At 54.3% G+C, this 24508-nt stretch overlaps 2 protein-coding genes across 2 annotated transcripts; one reads left to right on the top strand and one right to left on the bottom strand.

Annotated features, from left to right (window-relative positions):
- The first annotated feature begins 8906 nt into the window (after positions 1-8906).
- On the top strand, positions 8907-11492 carry LGALS2 (galectin 2). Its single transcript, XM_067559452.1, has 4 exons — positions 8907-8939; positions 9317-9399; positions 9941-10100; positions 11299-11492. The coding sequence occupies exons 1-4, from the start codon at positions 8934-8936 to the stop codon at positions 11446-11448; spliced, it is 399 nt and encodes a 132-aa protein (XP_067415553.1). The 5' UTR covers positions 8907-8933; the 3' UTR covers positions 11449-11492.
- A 1924-nt stretch (positions 11493-13416) lies between these two features.
- Positions 13417-24036, bottom strand: CDC42EP1 (CDC42 effector protein 1). The gene is made up of 3 exons (XM_067559449.1): positions 23876-24036; positions 18667-19803; positions 13417-16864 (listed from the first exon to the last, which is right to left on the bottom strand). The coding sequence occupies exons 2-3, from the start codon at positions 19097-19099 to the stop codon at positions 15987-15989; spliced, it is 1311 nt and encodes a 436-aa protein (XP_067415550.1). The 5' UTR covers positions 19100-19803; positions 23876-24036; the 3' UTR covers positions 13417-15986.
- Positions 24037-24508: the final 472 nt, after the last annotated feature.

Genomic DNA, 24508 nt, shown 5'->3' with positions numbered 1-24508 from the left:
CTAGAAAATTAGGTCAGGTTAATGACCTCAGTCAGGTGTGTGAAAAATCCACACCACTGAGCGGGGTTGGTAAGCCAGCCTAAATCTCTGTGTACACAGCACTAGGTCAATAGAAGAATTCTTCTGTCAGCCTAGTTACTGCCTCTTGGGGATTACCTGCACCGAGGGGAGAACCCCTCCTGTTTGGCACAGATGATGTCTACACTGAAGCGCTACAGCTGTGCTGCTGTAGCATTTTAAGTGTAGACAAGCCCTTCATTCTCCTCTGGTGTTTGCAGCTCAGGTTCAACTCTTTCCACAGTAGCTTCATTTATTTTTTGGTGTTTTCTCTTGGGAGTGTGCTTTTTGCATCAACCTGGACTTTTCTTAGTTCTCCTTTGACCGTCTGAGGTTCCCTTTTTAGAAGCCTGTCTCCCAGCACTTTGGGGATTTCAGTTCCCTTTTTAGTAAGCTTTTATTTTCAGTTTCCATCCGGTTCGGTTTTACAGTTTCATTTTGTAGGCAATCAAAGTGAATTTGTTCTAGTTAATTTCATAGCAACATATGGTTTCAACTTGACATCCTGTCCTGCGGATCTAAGCCATCATTTAGGCCTGAATCCTTCCAGGCACGGAGTGCTTTCAGATCCCATTGAAGCTGATGGGAATTAAGGATGCTTAGCATTTTTCTGCATACTCTCAGCACCTTACAGGATCCATCCCTGGGAGTTTGGTGATTTGATGACTAGGGAATGGACGTTGTTTGCTCTCCCTCATTGTAGCTCATTAGCTCTGAATTCTTGTGGCTTTTCTCCACTTGCTATTTCTACTTTAGAAGCTTCTTTTTTCCAGTGGATGAGCCATCCTTGGCATCTCTGATGTGTGTGTGACTCAGACAGATACTTTCTGCCTGTCTTAGGGATTGCTGCAAGTCTTCAGATTTGACCAGGCTGCCTTGGCTCATTGCTGTCCCATTATGATGAATAGCCACAGTCAATGATAATGTGCTATCAGTATTGTCCTCATCCTGCTGGATGTCATGTGCGTGCAGGGATTTGTCTGTCATTACCATCGTGTCTCACACTAGTGTTTGTGAAGAACGTTCAGGCGGTCTGACACTGCTCTGGTTAGAACACGAGGGCGGGGCTGAATCCGCAGTGTCCTCATGGGTATTGTCAGCAAGCCGCAATTGCAGATTTGTGCTTACTGTATTGAGCTCAGCCCTGTAGGCCTTACAGAGTCATTGCAATGGGAAAAGCTCCCCTTGAAGTCAGTGGGAATTTGGCCTGTGAGATCTTGGCCTCGTTTTTGAAAAGTGGCCACTAACTTTGAATGCCTCAGTTTTTGGATGCCCAATTTGAGACACCAAGGGACTGATCTTCAGAGGCACTGAGCATCTTCAGCTCCTGTTGACCTCACCCAGAGTTGTGGGTGGTCAGCAACTCTCAACATCAGGCTGTCTGGGCCAGATTTTCAAAAACTCTCAGCTGCCCTTTAGGCAGATTTGCAAAAACACTCAGCATATGGGAGATGCAGGGTGCTGAGCTCTTTTTTGAAAAATCTGGCCCTGTGTGTGTCAAGCTGAGCACTCAAAATCAGTGGGCACTTTTCAAACTGTAGGCCTCACTTTTTCTCATGCCTCAGTTTCCCCATTTGCTAAAGAAGAGACTAATCTTTCCCTTATACCGGGGCTGCTGTGACAGCTGCCTTAACGTTTGTACCGAGATCGTCTGATGAAAGGTGCTAGGGAAGCGCAGGGTCTCATGATGCGTCCCCCTCCTCCTGGAGCAAAGTGAATAGGTTTCTTCTCCCCTCCGTTTGCCTGACAGTGTCTCACCTTGTCTGAGTGGATGAGGCAGAGATGGAGAGCCAGTGAGCGACCTCTGCATTCTCCCTTTTGCCAGTGGAAAGGCCTGAGGAAAAACTTTCCTCTTGCCAGACCTGTGGGAGGAGGTTTATTGAGAACCTACCCAATGCTAGTGCTGACCACCACGTGCAGCTCTTTCCTCCAAACTGGCAGCAGGCGTGCCACTGCACCAGGACCCTGGGGAGGCCTTGAACCATCCCAGCAACAAGGCCACAGTGAAAAAAGGGGATGGGCTGTCAGTTACTCTGCTCTCCAGTGTTCTGTCTAGTCCAGTTTTCAATGATCCAGGGGGAAAGGACAGTCACCCCTCCCCTGAGGAGATGGTTCCACAGCCTGACGAACTCCCCTGGAGGAACTGTTTCCTGGTGTTTACCTTTGCTCAGATTTCTCCTAGTTCTACTGCCCTGCACGATCCCCTTCCGCCCTTGGCGTTGACCCCTCTCAGATGCATGGGTCTGGTTAGCCAACTTCCTGCTCATGTCATTGTTTGGCTTATTTAAACACATTTTTTTTCTGATAGTTCTTCCCTGTCCGTCCCTCCCTCCCTCCCTTAGTAAACTGGATGATCTGTAGGGTTTAGGGTTGGGTTGGGTGAAGGTAGGCGTATAATCTGATTGGAGTCAAACCAATACCTCTCTGCCAAGGGAAAATTGTGCCTGTCTTACCTCTTAGGGGAATTTTTGTAAAGGGGGGAGAGGGGAATTTATGACAATTTAGATGAAGACAAGGTGGTGGAGATAATAGCATTGTCACATAGTATCTTTCATCTCCACAGCTTTACCCACTGATGGTCAGGTGCTCAGATACTACAATGATGAGGGCCATATATGGATCTAGATAGACAAATAGGACCTGGTTTTCAGAGGGACTGAACATGTCTCCTGTTGAACTCAGCCCTTCTGAAAATCCTCTCCACACTCTGGTGAGACAGGGGAACAATACTGTCCCAGTTTTATACTAGGGGAAACTGAGGCCATGTCTATACAATGGATGCTATAGTGGCATAGCTACAGCACTATAACCTCATAGTGTAGATGTGGACTACAGTGACGGAAGCAACTGTAGGAACTTCACCTCCCCGAGTGACTTTAGCTAGGTTGACGGAAGCATTCTTCCATTGACCTAACTGTATCTACACCAGGGATTAGGTTGGTTTAGCTACAGTGCTCGGGGGTGTGTGGATTTTTCACACCCCTGAGGGCCATAACTATGTTGATCTAAGTTTTTTAAGTGGAGACCAGGCCTGCACAGAAGGTAAGTGACTTGGCCAAGGCCATCAAGGGGAATCATTGTCAGTGTGAGGCTGAGATCTGAGGACTTCTTGCTTTAATTGTGTGGCTGCTTGTTTTATTTGGGGTTTTAAAAAATCTCTTGCTGAAATCCTTCCCAAGAGACTATTCAGGAAAATAAATAGTTGCTGGGTAAGAGGCAGTGTCGTGTCTTGGTGTAAAAATTATTTTAAGAGGTAGGAAAGAACATCATAATGAATGGCTGCTACTCCAAGCAAGAGCATGTCTTCTTGCCTGCTGTTTTAGTATCTTGAATAGACACTTAGGCCTGGTCCACACATGGACTTGCACCAAAATAATGAAACCGGGTTCAGTCACAACTTTCGTTATTTCAGCGCCAGTTTATTGGTAGACCAGGCCCTGCAGAGGAAACAGTGTTGGTGATTTAGTGGGGTGCCACTCTTCCCTCTGAGTCTGCACTGAACCAATCCTCAGTGTAGTGTTAGGGGGCTGCTATGCTGCTGGAGGTGCTGCCTTTTGAATGAGCTGTGAAACTGAGGCCCGTATCGCTTGTGACCGTTAAAGGCCCTCTGACACTTTTCAAACATGTAGGGGTCATACCGTCTTAGAGTGAGAAGTTGAAAAGCCTGGAATTTCCCACTTGGCTCCACACACACCTGGTCTCTCTCTCCCATTAAGAAATGAAATGCATCTAATCATGTCCCTCTCTTTGTTTGAAATCAGTTTAATAATCTCTCCCCTGTTTTAAATGAGCTCTGACAACAGCAAGGGATCAAGGATCAAAGAGCCAGCTGTCGTGGCAGGACTCAGCTCTCTCTTCCTTCTCTATAACTATTGAATGCCATGTTCAAGGTTATGGTTGTTGCAGCCAGGACACCTATGTGACACTGGCAGTTGTGTCCACCTCAAGAGGCCTGAGATTTTGCATGCACTCCCAAGGGCCTAAGAGATCTCCTTGAAGCTGGAGACTAGGTAGCCTTACAGGGATGTTGATTTCAGTGCCCAGGTCAAATTACAATTTAGTAAAAGCATTCTCTGCTTTTCTCTTTAGAGACGGGTATTCTCCTCCCCTTCCTGTCCTGAACTATTGCTGCCATACGCTGTTAATCAGCTGCCCTGTTCCACCCCAGAGGTGGCTGCCTTTCAGTGTTGTGATTCCTATGTATAATTTGTAAAGCCCTTTGGGATGAACGGGATTATAAATGTAAGCTGGGTTATTCGTTTTGTATTCATTCCCATGCTCCTCTCCATATGACAGACAGGGCTCCCACCTCTCATCTGATTGTCCCATTTTAGCTGAGCTAAATTGCAGACTCACATCCTGTTGGAAGCCTGGCTCATCCTCCCTAGGCGTGTAGGACTGTTCATGACAGTGAGTCATTCTGGGGAGAGGGTGCTGTCCTGCGCTGCACAGCGCCTTCTGCTGTCCGTGACCATACATGCAGCTACAAAGCTCAAACCCTCTCCTCCTGCCTTCCAAAGCTTCCTCCAAACCCTCTCCTCCTGCCTTCTTTCTTCTGACTCTCCCCCCACTCACTGATAGCCCGTCTTCTTCCTTTCTGTGATTCACCTTCCCAAACCCAGAAATAACCATGACGAGATTATCATGGGCTGGGGCTTCTTTTGGGACCAGAAACGTGACCCTCCCCCAGCCTGATCTCTGTCTAAATGCAGGACTACATCCTGCATCTTAGTCTTCACGTGCAAGTCAGATGATGCTATGTTGCAGAGTTACAAACTCTGTTGACACCTGGCTTGATTCAGCCCGGTGCCAGTATTGAGCTCAGTGTAGGGATCAGAGGGCAGGCAATGCACCTCTCCTAATTGGGGGCTGGTTTGGCCCTTTGGTGTAGGTCATGGCAGCTGTAATTTACACTGATTGCAACAATTGCTGTAGACCATTGCACCACTGTCAGATAGCTGGCATTCAGGAAAGCTCTGCCCTCTCCTGCTCCTGCAGTGACACCATGTCTGCTTCAGGGGTATGGAGCTGGCTACGCTGACTGTGTGCCCATTGGAGATGCCTGCTATGCTGGAGGTATTCCTTGAATCTATATAGCAGGACTGAATTTCCCCTCTCCCCCCCTCCCCTCCCAATGCACCATTAAAAGGGCTCTCTCCCTATGTTCCAGCTGTGGTGCTGAAAGGCCAGGTATATTAAGGCCACGGAGAAGGTTGGTATCAGAACTGGGATTTGAGCTCCTGGTTCCCATTCCAGTGGTCAGTTCCATGTCTCCTGATCTAGGGTGAGACTCAGCCCCTTGCATGTGAATAGTTCCACTGACGTCAGTAAGGCTTCGTGTGTAAGTCCTCATAGATGGGAGTGAAGGGGCCTTCTGTTTTTTAACACAGTCTCAGCCTTTAGAAAAAGTTAATGACCTTTTGGTCTGGGGCTAATTCTGTTCCTTCCCTAGTGGTTCAGAGTCTGAAGTGGAGGGTTCCCCCAATCCAGCTCTAGAGAGAATTCTCTGCAAACATCATTTTGTTATTTGTAATCCAGATTTTGCATTTCGAGCTTAATTAACAATCACAAAATCATAGGAGGTTAAGGTTGGATGGACCTCAGGAGGTATCTAGTCCAACCCCCTGCTCAGAGCAGGACCAACCCCAACTAAATCATCCCAGCCAGGAATTTGTCAAGCTGCACCTTAAAAACCTCTAAGGATGGAGATTCCACCACCTCCCTAGGTAACCGATTCCAGTGCTTCACCACCTTCCTAGTGAATACTGGTGCCTGAGCCAGACTAGACTCCAACTCCTCACCCAGAGCTGTACAGGCTGTGCAGGGTTAACGCTGAACCCCTACTGTGGTTCCTGAGTCAGTTCCCCAATGCCTGTGGGGAGCAGATTTGCCCAGTGAGCGTGACCACTGTGTAGTCACTTTTTTAACCAATGTTGCCCTTCAGGGCTTCACAGGCAAAGGGAGCTGTCTCCAAAAGCTGCCATCTTTGCTTGTCTGAGATGCATCATTGTTTTGCCCCATTGACCCCAGTGACATGTAGAGCCTGTATTTCAGAACGAACCAGCTACCCATATATGAATGGCAGACATCCTACATTCCTGCTCTTACTTCTCTGCTGCCTTATGTTTGCCCTTGTCCATAACGCCTATACCACTGTACAACTGACTTACCTTGTGCCTTGTATCAGGTAAGCTAGAAGGGACTTCCAAACCGCCATGGCTTTATGATCCCTCTCCCCGCCCCCAGAGGAGTGTTTATCAGTGCAAGCTGTGCGTGATATTCAGGCTGGCTGGCTGCCTCAATGCATCTGTGGAAGGGCAGAGACCATCCTTACCAGCTGCTTTGCAAGGGTTTGCATGCAGCCACTATCTGAAGTGACAGGGCAGAGGGGGATTTCTGGAGTAACTTCTGTCTTTCAAGATCCTGCTTCCTTTTTTGGAGAAATCCCCATCCCTTCCCACCGGCTGCATTGGAGTGGCCCTGTGCACCTGGATAAGATAATTTCCCTCAATTCAATCTGACAGCCCCAGTTCCCCACTGAATTGTAGCTGTTACTGGGGGAGGGGAGGCTGAAGAGATCAGCCAGGCCGATGCGGCCTCATGGGAGGAGGGCAGCTAGGACATTACTTTTTTGTGGGGGTAGGAGCAGCTGGGGTGATGGTCCTGTGACACTGGCAGACCAGGTGCCAGCTCACGCCAAGGCCCCTAGGCCTCACTGAACACTGACAAATGCATAGCTGGGTACCAGTCTGGCTCACCTGAGTGTTAGTCTGGCTAAAACAGAGATTGGATTTATAAAAATGTGTTTAGACTTTATGAAATGCTTGTGAGTTGCTGCCTGCATTAATCTCGCTTACCATATCTGCATCCTGTGTTATAAGGTAATATTTAAGAGTTGGCTCTGAAACTGTGTAAATCGGCAGTCAGGAGAGAAGCATTACCGAGTGTGAAATACTAGTTTGCCACAGGAGTGTCATCTCCTTTCTGCCCAACAAAAGAAGGCCCACAGACACCAGACAAACCATTGTGGAACATCAGAGGACAAAATACTTTGTTGATTTTTCTCCCTCTTCCCTCCTCCCCAAAACAGGACATTCATTTGAACTCGTCCCATCAGCTTGAACTCTGGGGAAAGCAAATAAAAATACCTGACAAGAAGAAACTATCTTTATGCTGCTTGGACTCTGAGGGGCAAGAATTACTAAGCATAAGCAAAAGATCCCCAGTGCTTGGCCTGGGTTAGCCCTCCAGGACATATAGAGCTTGCTTATAGAAGCTTCTACCACCTTTTGGAACCTAAGACTGTAACTCATTTGTGTGTATATGTTTACCTGCTTTAACCTTGTAAATAACTCTCTTCTTTTTCTTGGTTAATAAATCTCTAATTAGTTTATTATAGGCTTGGCTACAAGTGTTGACTTTGGTGTAAGATCTAAAGTGCAATTGACCCTGGGTAAATCTTATGGGATTGGGAGTAACCTGAATATTATGATTTTGGGGTGTGAGGGACCATCTGTCACAAAGGTAAGATTGCCTAGGTGGCAAGATAGACTGGAGTGCCCAAGGGGACTGTCTGTGACTCCATGGTTAGGCTGTTATACTGCTTGTGGAGTTTACACTTGATACTTGGTTGGTGAAATCTCGGTATAGAATTCCCAACCAGTTTGTGGTTTGTGCCCTGGTTCGTAACAGTCTGCCCTGCCATCTTAGCCCATCCAAGTCTGGTGTGGGGTTGATACCCCATCACAGACCTGTCAAGCTGTCCTGCAGTGGCCCAAGAGCCTGGTTGGTACTCGCGCTCTTGGGCTGCTCCAGACAGCTTTATAGGTCTGTGATGAGGTGTCCACCCCATACAAGACTTGGAGGGGTGAAGATGGCCAGATAGGCCAATGAACTCCCCAAGCTGCACCTGGGGGAGGAGCCAGGGGGCAGGGGTTGATTAAACGAGGCTCAGATGGACAGGAACAGGAGAGGCCTGTGTAAAGCCCAGGAGCTGGGAGCAGAAAGGGGCTGCCCAGAAGTAGGCTGCAGTCACTCTCCAGGAGATGGGAGGTGTGGTTGGGACTATAGAGGGTAGTCCACAGTTACTCCCGGGGAGGCGGGAGTTTGGGCTGCCAACCCAGGGAGGTGGGGAGAGCCAGCAAGGTAGGAAAGGCTCAGGAGAAAAGCAGCAAGGGATAGGATAGGTTGGACCTTGGCTGCTGATGAGAGGGTCCCTGAGCTGGAACCCGGAGTAGAGGGCAGGCCCGGATTCCCCTCCTAGCCACTGGGGAAGTGGCACAGACGAGGCAGTGGAAAGCAGGCTGCCCTGGGAGTTTGCCTCAAACGACTTTAATCCCCCCAGAAGGGAAGGACTATAGTGACCTGGCCACAGGGCCAAGTCATGACCAGGAAGCTCCTGGAACAAGAGGGGCTGCAGGGTGAGAGAAGATGTGTTGAGAGACGGCCAGGGGTGGGCGCAGCACCTGGAAAAAACTAATCAGAGTGGCCGGAGGAGGCACCTCTAGTGAGTGCATCCCGTGACAAGATCCCTTGGTGATTAAACCCCCACAGGGTCAGCTTTTCCAGCAACGCCACTGGAGTAATGTCCTTCAGGGTCAATGTGCTGATCCCTTACCTGGGAACCAGGTTGGGGCACATGGTGGGTATTGATCAAGGTATGTCTAATCTTCCGTCAGAGGAAGTTGGGAAACTGATAACTCTTTGGGTCAAAGTCTCCTGGTTTACCGCCTTCCTCAACGGCTTGGGAAGGCGGGAGAGGGCTGTTAATATGTAACTCTCGGAGCAGCTACGCCTATAAGATCTCCTGCAGGAGGTGTATCCGAGTCAGATCCTCAGCAGCACCCCTTTGTGTCTATCCAGCACCCGCAAGGAGGATGTCTGTAAGGCTGGCCGTGTCCCTCTGTCGTCAGGAGAGGAGCTCTTTCCTTTTCTCACTCTCAGCTATTCTCCTGCATTGCTCTGCTCTCAAATCCTGCCCTCACCCCTGCTGTCATCGCTTCCAGGCAGCTGCTCATTTCCCCACCCCGTGCCAGCTCTCCGATTTCCATGCCACCCCCTCAACTTCCCCGTGCCAAGCAAGGAGTACGGGCTGCCATGATGGTCCTGGCTCAGGGCCATGAGGTGGCACCTAGAAGACAGGAGGCCCACTCCCCGCCTTTGTCTCAGCTTGGGTGGAATTGCTGAGCCTTGTTCCCTTTCACTTTGGGGAGCATGGGTCACATGGGGAGTCTCATGGCTTTGGGTCTTTCTGCTGCAGGAAAAGTTTGAAGTCTTCAACTTGGATGTGAAACCGGGGACCTCCCTGAAGATAAAGGGCAAGATCTCTGATGATGCTGAGAAGTGAGTGTGATGGAGCTGTTTCAGACAGTTAGGCTTGGGATGGAAAGATGGGGGAAGTGCCCCAGTTTCCCTGACTGTACCGGATCTCTGCTGTCTGATACAGAGATCAGGCCTTCCATCTGTCTGTCTTGGTACTTATAGGGTCCCCATCACCATAATAATTGAGTGTTCCACAAATGTCCTGTATTATTTTATGGATGGGGAAACTGAGGCACAGAGGTCCAAGTGACTTGCCTGTGGTCAGCCCAGGAGTCTGCAGCAGAACTGGGAGCTTGAGCCCAGATCTCCTGATTCCCAGGCCAATGCCTGAGCCACAAGCCTGACTTTTCTCCAGGGAAAGTCGTGCTTGGGCCAGAAGCCTCAGCCATCCCCAAAACTGGCGGGGCAGGGACCTCTGCTCCCCCTCATGTGGAATTGGTAAAATGAGAGGTGGGTGTAACTAATTCAGCTTCCCTCCTTTTGACAGGGGTGGGGCTACTGTAGCAGCAACTCTGGCTCCCTGGGGGGATTCTCTAACGCCCACTCTTCTCCCACCCTGCAGCTTTGTAATTAATCTGGGTAAGAGCCCTAGTGACCTGGGACTGCACTTCAACCCTCGCTTCAACGAATCCACCATCGTCTGCAACTCCAAATGCGCCAACAACTGGCAGTCAGAGCACCGCGACCACCACCTGCCGTTCTCCAAGGGCTCAGAGGTCAAGGTGAGGGTGATCCAGGGAAAGGGCAGGGGGAGGAGGGGGCTGGGTGAGCTGCCAAGCTTGTACTCTGTTCCCCTTCTTCCTATCCCGGCTGGTGTCAGCAGGCACTGTTTCTCCCTGCCAGCATCTCTGGCTCCTGCTACCCTGAACCCTCCTCACCAGCCCCTCTCCTGTCTAGAGTCTCAGTCCCCACAGACTGTTTTCTCTCCCTGTTTAACCCAGGCCATGCTGCAGGCCTCCCGCTGGAGGCGATCTGTGACCTGCCTTCTAGAGACCCCTATGCCTTTGCCCAGCAGGTGCTCACACCTTTGCTGGGTGAGGGAGAGGGCTCTAGGGCGCACATCCCTCTTCCCCCCCACCTCAGATCTCTCTCCCTGCTTCGGCCTCTTATTTTCTTCCCTCCAGTGCTTTATAGAAGGAGACTCTTGAGCCCATGTTTCTAGCCTCCCTGTCCCCTTCTTCTTAGGCAGTTGTTTGTTTGCCTCTGTGTTGCACAGGGCCCAGTCAGAGATAATCCTGTTTCTCTGTGACTTAGAAATAGTTTCCTTTTCATTGCCCAGCGCCCCGCTGGCTGGGCAGGGTGGGGAAGTGGGGAGTGCCTGTTGGAAGGAGCTGAATCATTTTCAGTGATTAGTCATTCACTCTTTCTTCTTTGAAGAGTCCCGAGTCTGTACTGCCCCCCTCAGACTGTCTGTGCTGGAGGATTAGAAGTGGCATTTCCCCACTGTTGCTAAGCTCAAGTCAGTTCCACTGGTGGGGTAACAGTGGGAGAGTCAGTGAGGCAAGGATCCTGCTGCGGTTGGTATTTCATGTGCTGTCCCGCCCTGTTCAGAGCAGGCCTAAGCAACACTGTGCTTTAAAACCATGGTGGTTGCAGGAGCCTTGTCTACACTAGGGCTCTCTCTATTGCCGCCGCCCGTGCATTGGAGAAGTTGCCCCCAGCCCCCTAGTGTAGGCAAGAACTCAACTTGAGACAAGCTAGCCGCTCTGATTTCAATGGGCATTCGGTGCCTTTGAGGTGCCCGATCCTGCAAGGCATTTAGTGAGCTCAGGTCCCAGCACCTTACCTACGGCCAGCAGGATTGGGGCCTCTCTGCCCGTGCTGTAGGGACAGATGCATGCTATCACCAACCAGTTTGTTTGCTTTTGATGCTAACGCCCCTCCCCCTTCCTGTCTTTCCCCTGCTCTCCCCTCTCTCAGTTTGTTGTCAGCTTCCTGGGAGACAAGTTCAAGGTGAAGCTGCCAGATGGGCATGAGGTGGAGTTCCCCAACCGGCACAGCTATGAGAAGATCGCTTACCTGAGTGTGAAGGGTGGATTCAAGGTCATCTCCTTCAAACAGGATTCATAGGCCCCACTTCCCTGCTCCAATAAAGACCCCATGTGAGGGGTCATTTCCTCCCAACTGCGCTGGCTCCTGTGATGTCTTTTGGCCTGAACCTTTCAGCACCTGATACAGGAAAGGTTCTAGTGGGAACACCCTGAACTGCAACTCTCTATCTGCTGGGAAGAGGCGGATGTCCACTCTTCTGGTAGGACGTCTTCTCCAGGTACTTGCGGGTGAGATGAGTGAAGCGGGAGAGACTGGCTGGGATGAAAATGTTTCTGGGGTGCTGCACTGCGGGGCACTGACAGAGTGGAGAGGCGTTCCCAAGCCTGAGCGCGCAGAGGAGGGAAATGATTCTCTGGCAGTGCCAGGGTGCATTTTCACTGGGTGGGGATGAACTGGTGGCACAGTGGGGAGAGAGCCCAGGACTTAGCTCAGTAGGAGGATGGTAATGTCCTGCACCTGCCCAATGCTCTGTCTCAGGCTAAGGAACACCACCAGTGCAGGGGGAGATGATGGTACGAAAGAGAGACAAAAAGGGGATGCTGTCCCTAAACCTGGCATTTCCCCACCAGCTAGATGAGAAGTGGCTTGTCCCCCTCCCTGGTTCCAGGCACTGCACAGGTATTAATAATAGCTTGTATCCGGCAAGAGATAAGGAAAATCTTCCTTTGCTTCCTTCATTCTTATCACTGCGTCTCTTATCTGTGGGGAAATTCCAGCCAGGTTATCCATTACCCAGCCTTTCCCATATCTTATCTGTCAATGTAAGAGAGGGGGAGGCTCTGGAATTGCTATGGAATGAAACCTGTGTCAACTTGTGTTCTTCACATGGCGCTGGACTATCTAATGGGCTGGTTAAACAGTGACTCCAGAGGTTCACCTGCCACAGGGAGAATTGGTCTGGAGAAAAGCCTGGCTTGGAGCATTATGGGTAAACACCCCGCCCCTGCCTCACCTGAAAGATGTGGAGAATGGGAATAGTCTTTGGTACCAGCAGGGGGCAGTCTCACCTTCTGACAGCACAGGACAAGGGGTTCTCAGCACAAGGAAAACAGATGTGACCCCAGAAAGGGGTATACCTCACCAGCTTTACAATGGCTTCAGAGAAGAGCCAACTTCTTCCTAACCCCCAATTGTTAGAAGTGGGGGTGATCATCTATAACTGCCTAGCGCAGGGTTCTGACCCCTTCCTCTCCAGCAGCTGATGCTGGCCATGGTCGGAGACCGACTCCTGGGCTAGATGGACCTATGGTCTGATCCAGTCTGGCAATTTGCATGGCTCATGTTGTGGTCAGGATATACATATGGCAAATGTTAGGGTTATTTTGTCTGTAAAGGTCAAGCCTGGAAGAGAACGATATTTAGAGAGACTCCAGTGAAGGAGCGCACACACTCTGCTCATTCAATTCTACTTCCACCCTGCTCCACATTGTGAGAGTAAAGTGAATGGTTAGGCACTGCAGAACAAATAACTTTCATAAAATATGTTGTTCACCTGTGGAACTCACTGCTGCAGGAGTTCAGTGGCTCAAGCACTAAGGCTGGATGGTTTGATGGTTGATAACATTTGTAGCCAGGCTGGCTATGAGAAGGGTATTCATGGCTCTATAATTGGGATGTAAACTGATCTCGGCCAGGATCAAGACCGAATCTCCTCACCCTGGACAGCATTATCGGGGTTTTCTTTCCTCTGATGCAACAAGTATTGGTCATCGTGGGAGGGTGGAGACCAAACTGGATGTTCCAAAGAGCTGAGATGAGGTAGCAGATCCTTTCTTCCTAGGGGTCCCAGGCCTGGTGGTGCAGCTAATACCAATGCAGGCAGGGGGTTTAGGCTGGAGCTTGGGTGCACTTGGGGCTGGGAGGAGATGACTCCCTGGCATTTGAAAGTGCAGGCGGAGTGTAGAATGGTTTGCTGCTGTTCAGCAGGCTGAAATCCTGGAGCAGAGGAAGAACCACCAGAGGAGCCGCTAGTATAAAAAACTCCTTTAATAAGAACAATAAGAAGTGCACAGGATCCAGAGTGAGACATTCCTTGGGGGTGGATCTTTGGTTTGGCGCTCCTGTGACAAGCCAGAGCAAGCAGGGGGAGGGAGTGAGGATCCCGAGGAAGACTCTGGCTCCCAGCATGGGGGGATGAGGGGCTGGCCTCTACATTCTAGGGCCCCTGTAGCTCCCATTGACTTCAGCTCGAGCCGGGGGTGGTCAGCACTTCTGACCATCAGGCCCTCGCTATCCCTGTGCCCATCCCTGGCCCAGTGAAGGCTGCCTCTCCTGCCCTCTCTCCTAGGGGCAGCCTTCACCCACGGCTGAGACTGAAAGGCTGAGCAGCTGCTGGCAGCATGGGTGACAGGGCTGGATGAGATCAGTCAGCTGGTACCTCCAGGGTGCCTGTGTGGGGAGCAGCATGAGCCGCAAGGACCCTCCCACACCCCGCCTCAAGTTCTGGTTATTATGCTCTCACATGTTTCCTGATGGAAACAGAGCCCAGGGCGACTGGGCAGCATGAGTGCAGGAACCGCATCTCTCTGGCCACAGCCTCGCAGCCCCTGGGCGAACAATGGGCATGTGTGCGGGCCTGCAGAATGACTTCACCCCTCAGCCATGCCTGCTCTGGGCTGTGGCACAAAGACCCCTCTGTGTGAGTGCGTCTGCATGTGGGACAGCGTGGGGGGCAGTTCCTTCTAAAGAGGCCACGTTGCCCAGAGACACAAGGAACACGGTGAGCAGCTGCCCTGGGACAAGGGGACACCAGAAAGGGGAAGCGTGTTGGGGAGTGGGGGGTGTTTAGACTATGCTAAATAGCGTCAGGGGAAACCTGTCCCTGGAACAGCTGCACAGACCCAGGGCAGCCCCCGCTCTAACCGGCTGGACTGAACGTTATAGCAAAGAGAAAATGTTCTTGTTCTATAGCGGTGAAAGGGAGTATTGGATTCTGGGGGGTGTTCTCTCTAGGGTATGGATGGAGAGGGCAAGGGCAGAGGGACCTGGGCACCTCCCGTTATTCTGCCTGATTATTTGAGTTGCAGCATTGCCAGTGCTAATGATTTCATTGCAACTCTCGCGCTGTTTGGGATTTCCTCTAAAGTCCCCAGCCAGTTGCCAGCGCCAGTTACTGCTGAGACTCCCAGCTTTCATTACACAACAGGAAGTTTTTAGCCCTCCTGACTGGGGGAAAACCTTGAAAACAGGCCCCCTGCACTGTCCAGTGCCAGCGGGCAAATGCAAAGAACCCACCAGTTAGAGCTTTTAAAATATCTCATGATTTTTGGGGCCTGATGCCTGCAGGTCTCTGGGCGCCTGTGTTAAGTGCCGTGGCAGGGTTTCCCCCACTGTCCTGCACTCTGACACCAAGCCGTTGCTGTCTGCAGCCCCACCTCCTGTATTGCTGCTCTGAACATCTCTGAGGACAGCGTGGCAGGACCCTGAGGGGGAGGGGTGTGATAGGCTGGGGGTAGTGGGAGTTCCTCCTGAAAGCTGCCGAGGGGAGAAGCTACAGCCTCCAGTTCATGGTACTGCTGAAAGCGGGGCGGGGGGAAAGGGGCACCTGCCTTTCTCCCTGTGTGCAGCTCTGCCTCAGCTCAAGGAAGGAGGGAGACAGAGAGGGTGATTTCTGTTGGGCACAGGAAGGATCCCACTGCGGGGCTGGGGAAACCCAATCAGGGGGGAGGACATCCCCCTCTGCTGCCTGCTCCAGTGGGAGTGAGGGGAGAGGAACCTGAACTGCATTGCTGTGCCCCTGGAATAGCCTAGGGGGGCAGCCCCTGGGAGAGGGAAGGACCTGAACTGGATTGCTGGTGCAGCCCTTGGCAACAGGGCAACAGGAATTAGCGAGCCCAGCTGAAAGGGATGCTGGGCGAAGGCAACAGAACTGGAGAGGGCTGGAATGAGTTATTCTGAGTCCAGCCCAGCACCCTAGAGCACAGAGCTGTGTGGTTCTGCATGGGGGACCCAGGTTCAGTTCCCAGGCCCAGCCTCACGCTGGGCGAACAGCAAGGAGTGTGCAGGCCCCAGCGAGAAGGAGAAATTTGAGTTGCTCTATCCTGGTGTGGCTGACTCAGAGAGCAAGCCTGCCACTCGTCTCTAGCTCCGCGGAGAGGGTGATGCAGGGAAGCGAGCCCTGCGTCTGGAGTGCTGCTGCTCTTCGTTGGCTGCGGGTGAGCTGGGAGTTCATATGGTCGGCCTGACAGAATCGTTCCCTTACAAGCCCGGCCTCTCCTGGGGCCGGCGCCTGGATTCAAATGACAGCAGAGAGTGAGGGGAAGGACTACGGGATCCTCCTGATTTCGCCATTAGCATGGACCTGCCCTTTGGGGAAGGCGGGGCCGGCCCAGGGCGGTGGGCGGATCAAAGCGCTGCTTCCCCTGCCTCCATCGCCCCCAACCCTTTGCACCAGGAGTGATGGGCTCCCTTCGTTGCCCCCCCACTCTCCCAAGGCTGGCATCTCTCCAAAGAAGCGTGACCCCACTCGCCAGTTCACCTGTTGGCAACTTGCAAGGGGCGCTGGCTCCCCGTGCAGCCGGCTTCTCTCAGGGAAGGCTGGGGAGGCCCAAGGCTGTTCAGACCTTCACTTCATCATCCTCTTCCTCCTCGTCAGCATACTCGAAGGAGTCGCTGCAGCCCTCCCCGGCCATGGCATCCCCTTCCCGCACGCCTGAGAGTGCAGCCTCCTCTTCCTCCTCCTCGCCGTCGCTCCACCCAGCCTCCTCCACCCGCCTCTCCGCCTCCACCTCTGCCCGCCATGAGCTGACGGCCGGGCTCTCCCACGAGGCCTGAGTTCTTGCCTCCCGGGGACCCTCCTCCTCCTCTTCCAGGCTGGGACGTGCGCCTCTCCCGCTGTAGTGGCGAGCCAGGGCCTGGGCAGCCCGGTTGAACGCTCCTGCCGCCATGCTGCAGTCATTCCAGTGCCCCTGCCACAGGGTGTCTTTCGGTAGTGCCCCTGTCTCCTCAGGGAGCGCTGAGCCCCATCCAGGGCTCTGATGCTTTCCCCCAGCATAGGCAGGCCCCTCCTCAGCATGCTTTATGGCATGAGCATCTCCATTGACATGCATCAAGTGTCCCGAGAGCAAGCTGGTCCCTGAGGGGCTGGCCCCCTGCCTGGAGTGGCCCCAGAGGCTGCCCACCATGTCACCATCTATACGGCTGGCATGGGGAGTCCCTGATCCCCGAGGGACCCCATCCTCAACCCACTCGCCATGCAGGGAAAGGGGCGACACAGCCTGGCAACCAGTCAGGGCCCTGTCTTCCTCTGACTCCTCCTTGGCCTCTGTGAAACTCATGACCTGCAGGAGCTCGCTCATCAGGGAAGGGCCAAGGTCCAGGCGGAAGGACAGCAGCGAGTCCGAGCGCTGGAGCTCCGATTCTGCAGGGAAGGAGCTCTCCTGGGTCTTCTCTGAGCGAGGCGCACGTGGGATGGTGCAGAACCCGGACTCCAGCCCTGAAAGGACAAGGAGCAGTTTGTGAGAGGGAAGCCTCTGGCACGGCGCGAGAGCCATGGGGAGAGGGGGACGGCCACACTGGTGGGGACAGACTGGCCTGTACTAAGGGTGACTGGGACCAGTGACTGGGTGACAGGGGTAGACAAATCACACTCACATCAGCGGTGCTCTATTGGCTCCAGTCACACTCACGGGCCGGGCAGTCTACGCCCAATTTCACCATCTAGTGAGCAGCCTGTACTGGGAAACTAGTGAAAACCAGCACTAGTTACACACCACTATTGGTCGAGTAGCCTGTACTGGGACGAGGGGGATCGGTGCCACGGTTTAAGGACTGCTCTGTGCTGGACCCACGTGGCCCAGCCAAAATGGAAGATGACTGTGCAGTGCGGGAGCTGGTCTCTGCCAAGAGTGGAGCTGGCGATGTGCCGTCAGCCCTGGAAAACTACTTTCACTGGACCGGCCCTATAAGCCGTGCCCAGCAGGTGGCAGCATTGCACCACGCCACCTTTGCTTCCCCCTCAGCTCAGCCTCCCTTCGCCCCTGGCCCAGGCCCAGCCAGCTCTGCCGCTCCCCCGCCCGGTCACGCTGACCTGAGCGATCGTGCCAGGGGAAAGGCTGAGCTGGGCCTCTGCGTTTGGAGAAGGCGGCCTTGGTGCTAAAGACGCCGGCTCCTCCCTCTCCCCCTAGCACCAGCCAAAGCGGCACTCAGACGTCGCCAGGACTGAGGGGCACTGGCAGGGAGCCAGGACTGGCACAGGGCAGCCAGGAGGGGCATCAGCAGAGCCACTGGCGGTGTGGATGGGGGCATGGGACTAGCAGGGGGTGCTGGCGACCTGGAAACAGTAACAATGCCGAGCTCTGATGCAGGGCGTTTCAGCAGCTGATGTCAAAGCGCTTTGCATCATCCCCATTTTACAGAGGGGGAAGCTGAGGCAGGGGAGGGGAATGTGACATGCCAGAGGTCACCCAGCAGGCCAGAGGCAGAGCGGGGATTAGAACACAGGTTTCCTGACTCCCACCTCAGCACTCTGATCATTAGACCACGCTGCCTCCCCCTGGGATGCATTGGCAGGGCTGGGTGTGAGGAGGCGTTGCTAGTTCCCTACTCCCAGCAAGCACCTAAATCATCACCCCCTCCTTTATTCACTGTACAGCTGGAGATGACCTTTCTGTGCAAACCACCGGAGCAGTCCCAGCAGCAGCACAGCGTCTCCCCACTGCTTCCCCTTCACACTGGATGGACCAGCCCCAGAGGGGAACGCGTCCTGGCCCATTCGCGCCCTGAGGCTGCAACAGGGGCAGTGAATCTCAGTTGCTGTTTGTAAACAACAGTTTCCCTTATAGGAGGTTTATCGAGACCTCCTCTCCCCCCGACCTCCCAACTCATTTCCCACAGGCCACCAAACAGCCATCGGATGGGAACTACCTTGGGTTACTACCATCCTGGCACTGGACTGGAACCTGTCAGTCAGAGGTGAGAGACTCTATATCTCACCCACAATGACTGGAACTCTACAGGGCCTTTAACTGATGAATTAGAAGGGAAAGCAAGTGGGGGGGGAGCAGAACAACTGAGTATTGGAGGTTTGGGGAGGGGGTATTTCAGAAAAGGATCATTCTGGGATTCACTAAGACCAGGAACTCCCTTGATTGTGCTCTGCTCTTAAATAGACTGGTCTATCCAGACATGGTAATTGCACAGATGGGGAAACTGAAGGGCTTGCCCTGGAGTCAGTGACACAGCTGGGAATACTATTTCAGGCTCCAAAGCCCATGCCCCCCCCATGGGACCACTCACCGTAGGCATAGTGTGTATCAGACACGCTGTTGGGGATGCTCTTGAAGGCAAACTTCCCAGCTGGGCTGGCTCCCTCAAAGGTCCCCTCACTGAGTTGTGGCAGCGACACGGCGTTCTTGATGATGGGTGAGATGGCTGGGGGGGCAGGTGAGGCTTCAGCCTTGCCCCCGCTGCCCCGGTTCCTCAGTGGCGTCCTCCGCACGTGCCGCAGTGTCCGGGCGAAGAAGTTGTTGGCTTTGGCCGTCTCGGTCCCGCCATGGTTGCTAAGGAAGGAGGTGTCCCCGAAGACGTCCCCGCCGCGCCCCACGTGCATGGTGTGCCGGAAATCCCCCAGCGGTGGGCTGATCATGTCCGGTGTCAGCTCTGATTTCAACCGGCGTTTGCCGTGGGAGCCCGACACCCAGCCGATCACTGGTAGCTTCCCAAGACTCATGTCACACCCCGTTGTTACTCCACACCCTCTCCCCTAAAACACAGGAAACTGGCCTTCAGTGGGGAGGGGCGCAAATTCCAGCGGGATCACAGTGGCTTGTCACAACCCCAGACTCCCCGTCACTCATGCTACCCCTTCCTTTGGGCTGTGTTGTGCTCTGGGCTGGGGAGCTGCTCACGACACCAGCCTCTGCTCCCTAAGGATCTTTGGCGATGCCTGAGAGCTTCTGGGGTGGGAGCAGGTGCTTGTTTTTTCTCTGGTTCGATGGTCCTTCTGGATAATTGCTCTCCACAGCACTCATTAAACAGCCAAGGGGAGTCTTTTCCGAACCAGCTCACTTCACTGCTGGCAGCGTCTGCTATTGAACGCAGGCCTTTGGATCCTCAGCCCTCGCTCCCATCTCTCCAGGAAGCATCCCAGGGCGGGTGGGGGGAGTCCCGCTTGCCCCCAGACAGGTAGGACGGCAGGGCTGGGGTGAAGGGATCTCCAAGGAGTCTGTTGTCACCCGGGCGGCTGCCGCTGGAGCTCTTGTGTGTTTGGAAGTCAGCAAAGCTGGGGATTAATGTTAATCCGCTGTACTCCGGCTCCCCTCTTCCGCCCCCTCCGCCTGTTAGCGTGGGAGTCGACTCGCAGACAGGGCAGCAGGTCACAGGAGCCAAAGGGGGGATCTCAGGGCACAGTCCTTGATCCTGAGGTAAGAGGGCCTAAAAATGACAACAGCAAAGGTGAAGGGCAATGCTGAGATTTTCTGACTGCTGAGGGCAGGAGTCAGTTACCGGGGGCTCCGCAGGGTTCCCGCCTGGAATGAGTAATGCCAGTGCACAGGTAGGGACAGGCTAGCTGAAATAAGACTGGACGCTCCGGACCTGCACCCCACTCCACCCTGCAGCTGCACCTACCCTTGCCTGGACCTGCACCCGATCCCACCCCTGTCCCCGCCTCTGCACGTGACCTATTCTAACCCCACTGCTGAACCTGCATCCCCCCTCCCTCCAGAGCAGCGCCAGACCCAGGGGGTAGTTAGAAGGGGAAAGAAATGAATACATTCATTATTACGATTACTAGGGCATTGTTTGCATTTCTATGGCAACCTTTCTCCAAGGATCACAAAGCACTTCACCAATGCTACTGTGTTGAACAGCAGCCCCTGTGCCCCCCCATTCTGAAGGCAGGGAAACTGAGGCACAGAGCAGGGATGTGTCTTGTCCAAAGTCAGCCAGCGGCAAAGCTGGACTTGGAAGCCAGCTCTCAGGCTGTGCAAGTGTGTAGGTCTGTACCTAGATACTACAGCGATAGGCGTGCTGAAAGTAAGTAGGTAGTCTGTGGTGGTAGGTCCCAGGTTGTCGCTGGGCTCCTAGTTCCAGGTTAAGCCATATTTATCTCCTAGCAGACTCCCAGCCCCGAGTGGGTCAGGATAGCTGTTCAGATCAGCTTTGCACGGTGGGGTGCTGCTGTCTCAGAGTCTCCCGGCCGCTATTCCATTGCTTGTGTAGGCAGCGTGCTCCACTCCAGGCCTGCACTGCGCAGTCCTCTGCCAACACAGGCGAACAGTCGACGCTCCACAAGCTGCTGGCACCTTGGCGTGTTCCCCTGCACAGGTGAGCTCAGCCCCAGGGCCAGAGGCTGAGGACGCCTTGGTTCCTACACCGAGGGGCGGGGCTGGGTCCCTTCAGCAGGACCAGCGGGAGGGAGATCACACTGCCTTTGCTTCTGTGGAGTGAGCCAGACAGGCTGGGGTCTGGGAGGATTCCTGGAGGGTTGGGGGCGAGATTACCTACAGCCCAGCCCCTGAGGTGCTGCCTTGCAGCTGGAGATCACTGACACTTTGCTTGGCTGTGTGTGCCAGGCACTGGGGGGGATCAGGAGGGACAGGAGTATGGAGGTGGGGGGTGGGGGGAAGTAGGGTGCGGGAGGAGGAATGCCAGCCAAGCTGCTAGGAGAGCAATGGTAAACCCCCCGTGGTGTCTCCAGTGCGCCTGGGCCTCTGTCCCCAGCAGCGGCACCCTTTGTCCTGTCCTCTGCCACACTCCCAGCCCCTTTCAGCCCCCGCTGGGCCCCCCTCCCCGCCACGTGCCTGTGCTGCCGCTGCCGCAGCGAGTCACCTTGACGGGGAGCAGGTGCCAGGGAGGACTCAGCTCCGGGAGCACAGGCCACGAGTCTCCGTCACTGCTGGCGCCACGTGTCCCTCCCCACCCCAGCCTTGTTTGCTCACCCAGGGCCCCTCTTATCGGCCAGGGGGTTGAGGCAGGCGAATGGAAAACAAAACTCCCATTGAAATCCACCGCAACCATTGGCAGTTGCCCTTGGGACGGGGGGAAGGAGGCAGGGAGCCTGTTTCCCTGGGTCTTCTATCCCCATGGCTCCCAGAGCCCAGCAGCCTCCTTGCTGATGGAGAAACTGGGGGAGATCTCCCTTCTCAGCTGAGACATGCCAGGCATGTGGGATGGGGTTGGGGTGCATGCAGGCCTGGCTATAAGGGGGATCTAGGCTTCCCCTCTGGGATGGGGCTGGGACAGGGGAGGGCTCCTACTGGGCTGGGCTATGTGAATTCACCACTGTCCTTCCAGCTGGGGGGGACAGAGAGTGTTGGCCCCCCTTGCCCTCCCCCCGATAATATCCCCACCTATCCACAGCTTGCACCCACTGTGTCAGGTGGACAGTGCAAGAAAACGAGAGGGGTGGGGAGAGCAGGGGACTTGGCCGGGGTCCCGCCCTCCCCTTGCAGCCTCGCTGATCTATCATGGGGCCAGGAAGAGATGAGCCCCCTGTGCAGAGCAGGCAGCGGGCGGCTGAGACAGTTCCCAGCACTCCAGCTCCCAGACAGGCTGATTGGGCCCTGTCTCAGAGGACGGGGAGAGGGGATGAGCTGTGCCCCTGCATTCCCCACCCCCTACTCCAGGGGTTCTCAAATGGGGGGGGGGGTTGTGACCCCTCAGTGGGTGGTGAGGTTATGGGCGGGAGGGGTCGCAAGCTGTCAGTCCCTGCACATGCCAGTAAGGAAGGCATGGTCTGGGGGAGGAGGGGTCATCACAGCCTGAAATATTTTCAAAGGGGTCCCAGCAAAAAAAGTTGGAGACTCCTGCCCTAGTCCTTTTCCCATCCCTGAGACTCCCTCTCCTTGGGGCACGTGGCGGCCAGATGCTCCAGGGCCCCGTGTCGCTAGGGGTCAGATGGGAAAGGAGAGGGAGAGAGAAGGCTTTCAGTAAAGGGCCTATCTGGGCTGGGGACTGGGGCGGGATCCTTGGAGAAGGAGGGCACTTTTCTCCCCTTCGTTCTTTCCCTCGCGGCCACAAAAATGACAAGCCCCCAGTCACAGCCTGGCCTTCCCCAGCCAGCTAGCAGGCACTGTCCGCCCCTGCAGCGCTCAACCCGGGCTGCAGGGCAGGCCTTCTGTCCCTGGCCTGGCTCCCTCACTCCTTTCCTCCTTGCCTGTCAGCCCCGGCTGGGGTGTGGCCGTCACGCTGGGCCCAAAGTCAACAGAGGCGCTCACGACCCTGCCCTCCCACTCAGCCCCTCTTGTTTTCAGATCCAGTCCAGTTTTTTTTCCATCCCAGTGAAATTCCTGATTCTCTGGGCAAAGGGTCAACAATGGCACGTGTTCTCGTCCTCCTACTGGCCAGCGACCTTCTCCCGCTCTCTCTCATGTTTGTGTACTGTCCATCGCGGCAAAGACTGGGCGCTTTCCCTCTCTAACATCCCCCCTTCTCCACAATCCTCTTCCTGTCCCCCCTTCCCCCAAAGGCACCCCAAAAGGCAAGCTGCAATGAGTCCCAACATCTCTCTCCCCCTCGCCAGCCTCCCCACTCTCTAAGTTCAACTGGTTTCCATTGGCTTGTCTTCCCAGGCACGAATAGTTATTCTCACTGCGATGGGTGGAAACCAGAGAGGGGAAAAATGATCCAGATGGCTGGGACTGCCAAATGCAGACTCCCCTACCACACGCCTGTCCCACGGGTCTAACCGCCCGGGGGGAGAGGAGATATTCAGGGTGGTCTGAGGAACAACGGGATGGGGAAAAGCAAAGGGCTGGAGACTGGGAGAACATTCCCAGCTGTGAGATCTATCAGGCTGTGGAAGAGTCTCCCAGGGGAAGGGTTAGAAGCCCCATTGCTTGGGTCATTTAAAGCCAGACTGGACCGAGCCCTGGAGGGCACGCTAGAGGGGACAGCCCTGTGCTGAATGGGCTAGACGGGACCACCTCCAGCTCCTCTGAGCACAGGAGAAATGCGGGCTTTGTGTGCCGAACCGAGGCTCTGGAATAAAGCGACTCACAGCTCCCGTGCTGCCTGCTGCTATATATATAGAGCACGTAGGGGTTTTTCCGAACAGACCCACTTTGAGGCTGAGGCTGGAATTCCAAACGCAGCACTTTTTGGCCACCCCTTCCCCTCCAAGCTATTCCCTTTCCTGTTAGAGAAAAGGAGTCTCTCAGACCCTGCAGGAATGGGTGGCCACAGCTGAGCGTAGCAAGGAACCCTCCCGCCCTCCCAGCTATTCTGCTGCTTCACTGCCCCTTCTTCTCCTGCATCTCTCCGCCCGGGCTCCCCCTCTCCTGACCGCTTCCATCCTTTTTCTTCTTCCATATCCCTGTTCCTCTCCTCCCACATTCCCCTCTTCCCTTCCCCTTTTTCTGCCATCTATTTCCCTTTCCCCCATTCCCTACTGCCTCCTTCAAGCCCCCTGTTCTCCGGCCCCCCAACACACATCTTTCTTCTCTTGCCCACTGCTCCACTGAACTTTCCCACACACACGTCAAGTCTAAACTTCAGCTTTTACCTTTTTAAAAAAATGTGTAAAAAAAAATGGTTCTCGGAGGTTGGAAACGTTCCCGGGTTTCGGTGAAGTGCTGCCCGCGCTGCCACGTCAAGGGGAGGGGACCCCCTTTTCCCACGGCTTGGGGGTTGTCTCCTCAGCAGTCTCCCCCTTTCTTTGCGCTGTTCCTTGGCTGCTGTGCAGAGCGCTGGTGCCAGTGGAGAGAGGGAGAAGGGAATGGGGAGGAGATGTGGTAGCGGTGGGTGGGGTCTCCATGTTTACTGACCAATCCTCAGCTGTCTGGGAAAGGAGGCCGGAGGAGAAGGGAGTTTGTTAGTCCAACTGTCCAGGAGAAATGATTGCAGGAGCTCCTGTTCTGCCCCCCTTTCTGCCTGGGTCAGCAGCATCTCACCCTTCTCAAGAGAGCAGCCTCAAAGAAAGCCTGTCCGGTTGAGTCTGTGTGTCGGGAAGCAATCGTTGGGAGGTCCCTTGCTCCCAGCCTGCATGCATAGCATGCCCACGGATGACTGGCAGTGGCCAGCACGGATAAGAATCGCCGTATGATGCATGTCCCCACACCTCACTAAGAACATGTTGTGTGAAGGCATCCCAGTCATTGAGAGCTCTGAGATGCACCTCCCCTCCCACACACTTACT

This window comes from Emydura macquarii, unplaced genomic scaffold (genome assembly GCF_026122565.2).
Source record: "Emydura macquarii macquarii isolate MOO-44397 ecotype Brisbane River unplaced genomic scaffold, CSIRO-AGI_Emac_v2 contig_2205, whole genome shotgun sequence".
Classification (NCBI taxonomy): Eukaryota; Metazoa; Chordata; order Testudines; family Chelidae; genus Emydura; species Emydura macquarii.
The sequence above is the reverse complement of the archived record's forward strand: the minus strand, read 5'-3'. Positions and strand labels throughout refer to the sequence as shown.

Coding starts and splice junctions, on each gene's coding strand:
- LGALS2 (XM_067559452.1), top strand. Junction 9,400..9,940: donor ATCTCTGATGATGCTGAGAA/GTGAGTGTGATG, acceptor CCCACCCTGCAG/CTTTGTAATTAATCTGGGTA. Junction 10,101..11,298: donor CCAAGGGCTCAGAGGTCAAG/GTGAGGGTGATC, acceptor CCCCTCTCTCAG/TTTGTTGTCAGCTTCCTGGG.
- CDC42EP1 (XM_067559449.1), bottom strand. CDS start 19,099: ATGAGTCTTGGGAAGCTACCAGTGATCGGCTGGGTGTCGGGCTCCCAC. Junction 16,865..18,666: donor TGATACACACTATGCCTACG/GTGAGTGGTCCC, acceptor TTGTCCTTTCAG/GGCTGGAGTCCGGGTTCTGC.